At 29.6% G+C, this 12856-nt stretch overlaps 1 protein-coding gene and 1 pseudogene across 2 annotated transcripts; one reads left to right on the forward strand and one right to left on the reverse strand.

The window, feature by feature from the left end:
* Window positions 1–1027: 1027 nt before the first annotated feature.
* LOC143240206 (techylectin-5B-like) lies at window positions 1028–2665 on the reverse strand. Its single transcript, XM_076482295.1, has 3 exons — window positions 2498–2665; window positions 1541–1696; window positions 1028–1456 (listed from the first exon to the last, which is right to left on the reverse strand). Exons 2-3 carry the CDS (start codon window positions 1656–1658, stop codon window positions 1194–1196), a joined length of 381 nt encoding a protein of 126 aa, XP_076338410.1. The 5' UTR covers window positions 1659–1696; window positions 2498–2665; the 3' UTR covers window positions 1028–1193.
* Window positions 2666–5878: 3213 nt separating this feature from the next.
* On the forward strand, window positions 5879–8150 carry LOC143238756 (techylectin-5B-like; annotated as a pseudogene). The gene is made up of 5 exons (XR_013020742.1): window positions 5879–6081; window positions 6268–6517; window positions 7312–7417; window positions 7547–7711; window positions 7796–8150. The product of XR_013020742.1 is annotated as a techylectin-5B-like (transcript).
* Window positions 8151–12856: the final 4706 nt, after the last annotated feature.

Below are 12856 nucleotides of genomic sequence, written 5' to 3' on the forward strand. Positions count from 1 at the left end.
CTACTAACGTATTTTTATTTTGAAATCACAATCGATGTTTGACTTTTTACCTATATTATATTACCGAAAATATGGGGTCCTTCTATTCCGGTTAGTAGGATGTACCTCTGACCCACATCCTCTAGAGCTGTTCTTGGAAGAAAGGTTTATTTTGATACTTGTACATACGTTCATTATATGACACAAGAAAATTTTTATACAACTTTGCTATCATCAATACAAATCCATAACTTAAGACATTTTACTGGTGGCTGTTGTAATGCAGTGTAATCATTGCTATAAATAGATTGGTTTTAAAATTATTCTACTTCTTCAGGATGGTAGTAATGCCGTCATTACTGACACTGATTTTAAACGTTTTGAATCGTTTGTTAATAAATATTATAATAAATTTGTGTGAATTTTAAAACGTATTTATGTGTTTTTTGTTTCAATGATTTACACCAGCTTCACTCAATATTCCGTTGATAGGTTACAAGGAATGTAGGTAGTCAAAACGACTCAAACTTAATATTTCAATATTGCTATTTGACCTTTACACTTATAACAACGAAACGGCCTGAAATGGGGAACATTAATAAATGTTTTCTGATAATAACAAAAATTCGAGATTTTTTGCAATATTCTTGATTTAGGTAAAGATGTAATATTTAGAAAATATGAAAAAAACTTTCTTACAATTGAAGGTTCTAGGTTATATTTTATAGAAACACCAAAATCTTTAAAAGATTCAAACAAGTTAAATCTGGCAGGTAGAAAACAGTCAGTATTAAGTTGGTTTCGTTTCTTCGTTATATTGTTAAACATTTTAACACGGCGCCATCTGAAGGTGAAAATTTCTAGTGATTGTACAAACAAAACAGAAACAAAAGAAGAAAATATATTATGTAAAAATTCTATGGTTTTTTAAACACATTTTATATAAAGTACTTGTGGACAATAAAACTTAAAAAATAAATTATTTATTTATGACACATATATTTCAGGTTCTTCAGAACACATTAGAATAAAATAGCAGTCGTAAACATTCACCAAAATTACTTTATTTCTTTGTGGTAAAATATCGACTTAAATATAATTACACACAGATAAAAAATAAATCATATTAAAAATATCTGTCTATCTTGTCTGTCTATCATCACGTATAACGTAAAATATAATTTTGCAAAATATATTTAATTTTTATTTATTATTTATTGACCTATGATAAACTTCACAGGTCTTATTTTCATTTTGCTTGACTTTAGTGTAACGTGTTTACTTTTCCAATCATACCATGTAATACCAGTTGTATCTACCTTATCTTCTGTGTAATACAAACCATTTAGGTTACAACGATGACATGAATTATACCACCATCCGCCTTTATGGTTTTGGGCACAACTACCGCTGTTTTTATCGTTGTCTTTATCCTTAGCACTAAACATCATGTTGTTGTGAACAGCTAGAGAATTTCCTAAAATAATATGAAAATACTTAATAAATAATATATAAACAAATAATGTAAGATGTTATATCCTGGAATAAAGTTTGAACTCACCCGCGTCACCCTTGTACGTTTTGTAACTCATTTTATAGAGTTCTCTTTCACTTCGCACCAAGAACTCTGCATATCTACGACTTCCTTCAAAGTCTTCCAGATCAACAAGGAGCACCATGTTGTCCTGATTGGTCAACGAGAAGATGATATCATTTCCTGGCACAGAAGCAGTAATTAATAAATGAATAGTTGATAACACAGTAAGTAATTAATTATATCAAATTATAGTAAATAACACAAAAAGATATAAGTAGTTGATCACTGCTAGATAAATATATAAGGTTTTACCTAACCAAAACTCCTGGGTTAAATTTCCAAAACCATTTTTGTATTCTACCCACGATCTGTAAAATTTTGAAATGGTTTTCCATAATCTCCTCTTCTTTGAATCAGTTATAAATAAGAAAATCAATCAGAAATACTGAAGTAACTAAGTTTTATAATTATCAATATGAAACTTTAAAATATATATTCCTGTATTATTCAACATTATTCTGTACAAAATATGTGGAATCTGTCTGCAAAAATATTGATATGTATTTTATTTAAAACAAAATTCATTATTATGATTTGATCTCCAATGACACAGTGGTATGTCTGCGTCTTACATTGTTAAAACGATGTGTCGAAACCCATGGTGGTCAGAGCACAGATAGCCCATTGCCTATCTTTGCGATTAACTCATAAGAAACGTATGATTGCTGAAAGGATCGGTTTTGTTTGTTATTAACAATCGGTAGAAATGTTCGTTCAAATGTGGTTGTAGAAAACACATCTAAACAGTAACGGATAAAACTTTAATGTGGAAACAGAAAAGTAGTTGAACATACAGTGTTACCAACAATAATATTGTAACATTTATGTTTAACATTCTAACGTAACATGTAGTTATAAATATTAATTTACTCGATGTTCAAGTTTTCCATTAACTAAAATACTTCAAGTAAAATATATTACCTTCTAAAGTAGAAATCCTCTCTCTAGCCAGATCTACTAATTCTGTAACGGAGTCCACTATTCTTTTTAGTGACCCAATAGTATCACAAGCTGTGTGATGATGGACATCAGACTAGGTCAACACGAAGAAAGACAAAATACTTAGTATCTTTACAGCGTTGTACATTGTTAAATGGTTAATAACACAGAACTGTTTTCTTATAGACTGAAGATGTGAATCTCCTATCAATGGTTTTATAGTTGTATTAAACAGGATATCCAAAAAGGGTTTTCCTTAAATTACTACAAGTTAGAACCGTGTTAGTAACTGTATCTGATGTTTGTCACACTAAGTCCAAGAAATATTTATAGTTTTCTAGTTATGGTTCTTGTCAACATCTGTAATTTCTACTTCTTTTTATAAACATTAGAGTTATTATTATCGTAAAAGTTGTTGTCTGTTTTTTTATTATCTTGATTGTTTGTTTTTGAATTTCGCCCAAAGCTACTCGAGGGCTATCTATGCTAGCCGTCCCTAATTTAGCAGTGTAAGACTACGGGGATGGCAGCTAGTCATCACCATCCACCGCCAACTCTTGGGCTACTCTTTACCAACGACTAATTGATTGGCCGTCACATAATAACTCCCCCACGGCTGAAAGGGCGAGCATGTTTGGCGCGACGGCGATCAAACGCGCGACCCTCAGATTACGAGTCGCACGCCTTAACACGCTTGGCCAAGTCGGGCGTATTATCATGATATTAATGATGCTGTAGAACTTAATATAAAGTTATGAGATTTCATTGTAAAAATAAAATTTGTATTACGAAGAACATGTTTGTATATTTTTACCGCTTATAGTTTACGTGCTAGTTAGTGAGTTTACTTTGGTTTTCGTGCTGGAAGTTTTTATCTTAGTATGAATATAGCAGAAGACAAATAAGTACTATAAACCTATTTACACGTAAGATGTGATGTGATATTTTCCAGAATTTTCCCGCCCTTAAATCATACATTTCTACAGAAGTAGAACAAAAACTTGGATACGTTTGTTTGTAACCAATTTTAATAACGTACACAAACACGTTCAAGCATAAAGACTGTGATTTTTTTACCTTAAATTTTTTTTAGATTTGTCTAGAAACTTACTTAAGAAACACTAAGATTTGTAGGTTATTATTATTATTTTTATGTTAGGGTTAGCTTAAAGGTGTCGATCTTTAAATAAAATGTGAAATAAATCATACATAAAAAGATCCAAGTGTAAACAAGATACTTTTAAATATTACAGTGATATTTATAATCTATTAATGACTGTATTCTTCTTTCAGTTATTAATCGTAAGATGGAAAAGCCAATTAAATATAACAATATAACAATATCTATACATAGTCATTGAACCTGAAATGTTAAAGTACAGTTTATCGTTACTTTCTACTGTAGTTCTTATTTTATCTATTAACTGTATGTTTCATTATTTCTGTTCTATGTCTTTCACAACTTTTAATTTTCAATATTTAATGTCTTTAAAAATAGGTGGCAGTTCATGTAAAAAGTATCTGAAATGTCAATAAATTATCTGACTTATTTTAAAAATTAATAATTTCACAATTATCATACATAGAACACTTGTTTTATTTAACTTCACGAACAACTTATAAGGTTTTCCCTCTTTTCCGTTGTTGCACTACACTAAAGTTCGGACGAACAGAAAGATGGTTTAGTATTTTATCAAACAACATGAACAGTTTATCAGTAGATTCACGTAATCAGAGATTAACAATTTCCAAATTGAACAGTCCACATAAGTGGTTGCAAAAATCAGCCTCCCATCGAGTGCAAAAAATCTACGCCCTTGATTACAAACAATTAACAAATATTAAATTATTATAATTTATTCAGAGTAGAGAAACGTTTGAAATTATTTTTATAAATATATTAAAACTGGAAATACGACAACAAAAACTGAATTTAAAATATAATTCTAATTCGTAGGTACAGATTTACCTGAATTAAAGTATTGGAGTTGTTACAAAATTTGTCAAAAATTCTTTAGGCGACAAAGTCGGGGTGATCTGTTTCTGATATACTTTTATAGCATTTCTCTGTAGTTTAAACATAAAAACCCAATGTCAGAAACAACCAAAGGTAACTTATTAATAGAATTACAGTACTGTAAAAGATTTTATAACCAACGTGTTAGAAATAAAGATATATACTAGTGGATATATTGGAGAAAAAAATAAACACGTCTTTCATTGATATAAAATTATAAAAGGTTCTCTTTTTTCACACTAATCTATTCAATCATTTACATATAAGTTAATAGTAAAACAGTTGTTTATATTAAGTGTAACTAGATTTTTAGAATCATATTACACAGTGAATCTATGAAAAATTTGAACAAATTTTAGTAGCAGTAAAACACATATAATAATTATTCATAACACAGTAATAATACGAGCTTAAAAGTTTCCTTAATATGTCTTACTCATTATCAAAATAATACATGTATACTACAACAATATTTAATTACTTGTCAATACACCAGTGTAACCACAATAGAAACCTGAAGTATTGCTATGGTAACTATAACTATAATATAGTACAAGTGTAATAACTACATGTAATTACCACAAAGTAACCGGAGGAAGAGATTTAAAGTGTAACTAATGAGATTAACCGTAACACACACAACAAACAAGAAAATAAAAGTAACTAGGAGAACTTTATTATACATTCTGTCAGTTTTATGGTGATATTAACGACTGTTGGTGAAGAACCAGACTGAAATTATACCGTACCGACAGATGCTCATCCAGACTGTATTACCACAACTGCTGATTTATAAAATAATTAATGAACAAATGTAGAAAGGTTAATGCACATATGTCACGTATTGTCACAGCTACAATTTCTCAATACGTGTTATTATGTCTTCTTCATTTTCTCTGTTGAATGTGTTATTATCTAAACATAAATAAAAAACTAACGAACATTTTTCCACGTAACGTTACATTAAAATATTTGTTTTTCCTGTTTAATACATGAATACAATATCAGTAGAGAAACATTCTTGTAAAAATGAATACTTTAGGGTCTATAAATATGTTTAAAAGTTAACAAGTCATGTTTAACATTAACATTAAAATTATTAACTGTAGACAACAACTCTTACAGTAATAATAACTCCAGTGTTTATAAAAAGAAGCGGAAAATTCAGATGTTGATAAGAAACATATTTAGAAATCTATAAACATGTCTTGGAACTCAGAGTGAAAAACATCAGATACAGTTACTAACACGGTTCTAACTTGCGGTAATTTAAAGAAAACCTTTTTTTTGGATATCCTGTTTAATACAACTATAAAACCACTGATGAAAGATTCACATATTCGGTCTATAAGAAACCAGTTTTGTGTTATTAACCATTTAACAATGTACAACACTGTGAAGATATTAAGTATTTTGTCTTTCTTCGTGTTGACCCAGGCTAATGTCCGTCATCAAACAGCTTGTAATACTGTTGGATCACTGAAAGGAATAGTGGACTCAGTTACAGAATTAGTAGATCTGGCTAGAAACAGGATTTCTACTTTAGAAGGTAATATATTTTACTTGAAGTATTTTATATAACGTAAAACATGAACATTGACAATAGGAACATCTAAAATAACTATTTGTCAAGTTAGAATGTTAAGCCTAAATCTTATAATGTTGTTCTTCGTACTAATATATGTTGAACTACTCTTATGTTTCCTCATTAAAGTTTTTATCCGTTACTCTTTAGATGCGTTTTCTACAACCACACTTGAACGAACATTTTCACCGCTTAGTAATGATAAGCAAAACCGATCTTTTCAACAATCGCTTTGTGTAACACAAACGACGGAACAAAAACCACCTCTACCAGAAGACTGTGCCAGTATCTATAAACAACAACTTAACCGAACCAGTGGTGTCTACAAGATTCAGCCTCAGTTTTGAACCAGTCTATTTCTGTATACTGTGATATGGAGACATCAGGAGGAGGGTGGACGGTAGGTGAACTAAACTTTGTTTCGTTTTGTAGCTTTATTTAATTCTGGGTTAATGGATGTTTTCGTGAAACATTTAATTAAACGTTTGCCATTATTTTCAGAGAAGAATAATCTGGTTTGTTATATAAATTCAATTATTTAGAAGATATGGAAAATAAGTTTCAGAACCAAATCCACAATAAAAAATAAATAAATATTGAAGTATATTAAGAACTTGTAACTTTTTCTTTTAAATTTTTATCATATTTCTTCACTGATTCCGTTCGTTAATATATGTTATTTTATCATATTTAAATATAAAGCTTATAACACAGGTTTTCATTAGATAATCATTTCATCCAGTTTGTTTATATATATATATATATATCAGAATGTGTATCTGTGTTCAATATGAGATTTTCTACATGATAATAAACATATAAGTGTTTAATATAACAAAGAAATCCACTCTGAAGTTTATGTTATTGATTATTTTAAGATTCTTGAGAGATTGAAAGCATATTACTTCTTATTCTAAAATCGTCTTTCGAACATAAATTTATATCATACGTGTGTTACGAAATAGAGTTTGTAACAATGTGAGACCGCAAACATACCGCTATGTCATTGGGGACCAAATCATAATAATGAGTTTTGTGTTAATTAAGAAACGTATCGATATCTTTAGAGACAGTTTCCACATATTTTGTACAGAATAATGTTGAATAATACAGGAATATATATTTTGAAGTTTCATTTTAATACTTATAAAACTTTGTTATCTCAGTATTTATTATTGATTTTCTTATTTGTAGTTGATTCAAAGAAGAGGAGATTATGGAAAACCATTTGAAAATTTTTACAGATCGTGGGTGGAATACAAAAATGGTTTTGGAAATTTAACCCAGGAGTTTTGGTTAGGTAAAACATTATACATTTATGTAACATAATCAACTAGTTATTTTTTCATGATAATTTATATTAGTTGATATAGTTAATTATTTACTATGTTATAAACTATTTATTTATTATATACTGCTTCTGTGCTAGGAAATGACATCATCTTCTCGTTGACCAATCAGGACAATATGGTGCTCCGTGTTGATCTGGAAGACTTTGAAGGAAGTCGAAGATATGCAGAGCATGACGAGTTCTTAGTACGAAGTGAAAGAGAACTCTATAAAATGAGTTACAAAACGTACAAGGGTGACGCGGGTGAGTTTAGACTTTATTCCAGTATATAACATTCCACATTAGTTGTTTATATATTATTTATTAATTATTTCAACATTATTTCAGGAAATTCTCTCGCTCACCACAACCACATGATGTTCAGTACCAAGGATAAAGACAACGATAAAAACAACGGTATTTGTGCTGTAATCAATAAAGGTGGATGGTGGTACAATAACTGTCACAATTCCAACCTAAACGGTTTGTATTACACAGAAGATAAGGTAGATTCTACCGGTGTTACCTGGCACGAGTGGAAAAGTAAACACAGTACACTAAAGACAAGCGAGATGAAAATAAGACCTGTGGAGTTTGTTATTGGTAAATAAGTAATAAATAAAATCTAAATATATTATGCAAAATTGTATTTTATGTCATAAGTCATGATAAACAGATAATATAAAGAAATAGTCTTAACATGTTTTATTTTTCTTTGTGTGTAATTATATTTAAGTGGATATTTTACCATAAAGAAATAAAGTAATTTTGATGAACGTTTACGATTGAATTTATACATAACATACACTGTTCCGTTTCTGTTTAGTTTCTACAATCAATAAATCTTTTCACTTCAGATGGCGCTGTGTTAAAAGGCTTAAAAATATCACGATTCGACACAGCACCTGTATTATTTCAGAGATACTTTACGTTGTAACTTAGACACTTCAATTTATACGAACTTATTCATCAGCAAATAGCCTCCAAACAATACTGAATCTGTCTTGTGATTACATATCATTAATTATATATAATAAGAAACAACGACCTGTAATTAATTTTGATAACAAACGATCATTCTCTAAAATAAACAATTTAACTGAAATCATCAAGATAAATATTTCTGAAAGTTACATTTTATCTGAATCAATAATTCAGACTTTTAAAACCCATAATTTATGTTGTTATTAGTAAACAATTATTAATGTTAACATAGAAAAATAAAACTACATAAAACAACCAACATTTCTTGTTAAACAACATACGAGTGTCTTATGTTTCTATCCTGTACGATGGTGCTCTATCGTATAACATTTGTCATATATTTTCAAAACAGGCGTGGCCCGATTGTTTGAGTGCCGAACTGTTGTTCCGTTATTTATTTTAAGTTTCCTGATATGTTGAGAGTATATTACTTCTTATTTTAAAATAATCTTTCACACATTAATTCAGATTATACGTTGTTTGAAAGTTCGTCAAACAAAAATGTGAATCGTTATGAAAGTTACTCTTTAATATGTTTTTATTTTTACATAAATGTATCACAAACACAACGGCTCAAAACGTTTGTAATTAGTGTCAGTAATGCTGGTGTTACTATGTTTAAAATCATAAATTATTTTACAAATGACGTTTCAATATGTCAAAATACCAATATTGAATACTAATACAGAATTAAAGAAAATATGAAAAAGATTAAACTAATGACATCACCACCACTGTTTATTAAAATCCGTATTCAGTTTCCATGGTACTACGTACAAGATGATTTATTTTAATTTCACAGAAGATGAGTGCTTTTAAAAGCTATGTACAGAAAGTTTAGCTTATATATACATATTTATATTTTATTGGTTTAGTTAAATTATATCAGTGAAACAATGAAATTATGAAACAGTCCTCATGATATTCAATAATTTGTCGAAGAAAAACATTTACTCTCCAAAATAGCAATTTCTGTTTGTTTTTCCGCCAGAGGTCCACAGTATATCAAAGTGAATTAGACTGTCCTACATAATAATCGATCATAGACATTAACCTTATCCAAGAATAAATTAATTTATAGTCACGTATTATACATTGTATAATATAACAAGTGAACTTATAGACACTGAAGATGTCATGTTTATAATACGAAATTTATACAAAATGTACAAAATATTTAATACAGGTAGAGGTTCTGTAGAAAATAACATTTTGTTCTGGACCTGAAACATTGTAGAGACAAAACACTTTTGTATCATATTTTGTAAGACCATTAGATTGTTACAGTATTATCATTTTATTATAAATCGTTTACCAATATCAATAAATTTTATAATTTTAAAACCTATCTATTCACAGGAATAATTCAACAACATTTTAACAGTCAGCAGTGAAATATTTCAAGTTCTGGACTTGTGTTGATGAAAGCACAGCAGTATAGAAAATTTATTGTGTCATATAATGAACATTTGTACAAGTATCAATATAAATATTCTTTTCCAACAAGAGCTCTAGAGTATGTAGGTTAAAGATACATCTTCCTACCTGGTATAGAGTCACCCACATATCCTCGACAGTATATTATAGCAAAAAAGACAAACATAACGTGTGATATCAGAACAAAAATACATCAGGTGCTTGTTTGGATGTATAAAAGTTATGGTAATGTTAGATATCTTCTCCGTAACCATCTTTGTTAATTTTTTATCTTTGTTTGCGAATTTCGCATAAAGCTACACGAAGATTATGTATGCTAGTGGGCTATTCTTTTATTAAAGAACATTGGGATTGACCGTAACATTATAACTTCCTCACGGCTGAAATGGTAAGTATATTTGATATTACGGGGACTCGATTCCGTGACCTTCAGATTACAAGTCGAGTGCCTTAACCACCTGGCCGTGCCGGACCTAGTGGTTAAAGCATAAGTTAAACTGTATTATGTTAGAGGTTACCGAACATTAATGTAAAATAGTAAATATTCTACACACATGACAGAACCTTAGCCATTGGTACTGAATAAAATCGTGGAATATTATATTACACTTGTGTTCCGCATACCGAAAAAATAATAACTGCAGGAAATGTAGTTGATAAGATATTTCGTAAAATATTCTACACCTAATAGCTAAAAAATTAAAAACGACAGTAAGAAAAAAGTATTCCACTTCTTCAGTGAATGTTCTGAAAAGAGATATAAGTAATACCATAAATCGCAGTAATAGTTAAAGTACTGCTCACTAGTGGTCGCTGTTCTGGAAGGCCTGAAATTATTGTGCTTTTAAGATCGTCACTTGTGATCAAATTATTTGATAGTTCTGGCTTATCTATATCTTTTTACCTGAGATTATAGCTACACTAAGTAACAAGGTTTGATGCTATATTACTATTATCTAACATTATTCGTTTCAAAACAAGTTATATCAATTTCTAATTGAAATATAAAATTCTGACATTAAGGTTAGTAAGTAGGCTTTGGCCTATCATGCTAGTACTCAATTAACCCTAATAAATGTAAAACTTTCCGTTCACCGATTCGTTTCACCAGGTTTCACTAATTCGTATGACTGAAACGGTAATATATATATACGGTTAAAGGGAATACAATGTTGAAATAAATATTACACAATAAATGATTATTGAAACATGACCAACCCTGAACAAACTCTACATATGTTCCGATGTAATATAATGCCACACACAGCAGTGACTGAGAAGATTCCTACCTAAATTAATTAATTACAATACTGTGGCTTCTTCTAAACCTAAATTATCCAGAAATAGAAAATATACGTCCGATACTTTCCTATTACTAGACCTAGACCAGCTTCCTTGTTTAATATTATATTTTTTCTACTTTTATTTCTACTTATATTAAATTCAACTTTCTACTCTACCTGATTTATCAATTTAACATTACTTTCGTCTCTAACATGAGACGTGTCTACCGTGTGTTCTACTAAAGCTAGTTTATTTTGTATTTATCTATCACGTTTTTAATGTTTCGTGATCTTGAATTTTAGTTATATATATTTATTTTCACTGTAAGTTCAACCACTGATACAAGAGATTCTGTAAATCTCGCATGAACAAAGTTAGAAAGAAAATGTAAAATAGATAACATGTGAGTTTGTTTGTCATATGTTCCAAATTTGTCTACAACAATATGTAAAATATAATGAAACAAGTATATAGAATATAGTGTAACATTCTCTCCGCATTGTAAATTAAATATTTCTCTGAAAAGTGCTAAAGATAGGATGGAAGAAAGTGAGAAATGTGGGAGTTACAAAATTCCTTTTATCTGTGGTCAAACTTACTCTGACTAAATATGTAGAAAGGTAAAACTCAGGATGAAGAAATATAAAAACTATAGAAATATCAAAAGTTAATGAATAATATAAGTGGAACATGCGATAGAAACATGTGTTATAGACTGGAATAACACTGAGTTAATAAGACATGTCGAATTTAAAATTGAATTACAAATCACAGAAACTATCGAATTAGAAAAATATATACATCGTATTAAACTAGGAAGTTGGTTCAGGTCTAGAAATAATAAAGTACTGTGCAGATATTTTGTAATTCTGTATAGTTTAACTCTAGATGGACCCACAGAAATGTTAATCTGTATGCTGGTCCCTGTTTCAATAATTATTTCTTGTGTAATAATGATTCTAATATTGTATTCCGTTTAATTATGTATAGATTGAAGATAATTGTAATACGACTTTCAGATATAGTATATTCTACGATTTTTCCAATACTACTCATTAAGGTTCTTTCAGATATATAGAATAGTTACTATTTTACATTAATGTTCAGTAACCACTAACATAACTCAGTTTACTTTAAGAAGTAGCCAATATGGTTACAGTCTGGATATATAACATTACCATATATTTTATACATCGAAATGGTTACCTGACGTATTTCTCTTCTGACATCACACACTATTTTAGTCTTTTTACTTATATTATATTATCGAGGACATGGGGTCCTTCTATACCCGTTAGGAGGATTTACCCTTGACCCACATCCACTGAAGTCCTTCTTGGAAGAAATGTTTATATTGATAATTGTGTATATGTTCATTATATGACACAATAAAGTTTCTATACCGCTGTGCGTCAACACAAATCAGAACTTAAGACATTTTACTGGTGGCCGCTGTAATGCGGCGTAATCATGTTCTAAATATTCTATTTTTTGACGTTGGTAGTAACACCAACATTACTGACACTGGATTTAAACGTTTCAGTCGTTGTGTTAATTACCTTTTATAATACATTTGTGTACAATTTACAAACACACTTATATGTTGTTATGTTATTGATTCGCGCCAGGTTTACTCACTATTTTGTTGATAGGTTACGAGAAATGTAGGTAATCAACACCGCCTACCGGCATTTCTGGAACTAC

Source organism: Tachypleus tridentatus, chromosome 13, assembly GCF_004210375.1.
Source record: "Tachypleus tridentatus isolate NWPU-2018 chromosome 13, ASM421037v1, whole genome shotgun sequence".
NCBI classification, from domain to species: domain Eukaryota; kingdom Metazoa; phylum Arthropoda; class Merostomata; order Xiphosura; family Limulidae; genus Tachypleus; species Tachypleus tridentatus.

What these genes read in the sequence shown, in the direction of transcription:
- LOC143240206 (XM_076482295.1), bottom strand. Translation starts at nt 1,658, where the DNA reads ATGGTGCTCCTTGTTGATCTGGAAGACTTTGAAGGAAGTCGTAGATAT. An exon ending in AACGTACAAGGGTGACGCGG is followed by an intron (nt 1,457 to 1,540) that starts GTGAGTTCAAAC and finishes ATATTATTTTAG; the next exon opens with GAAATTCTCTAGCTGTTCAC.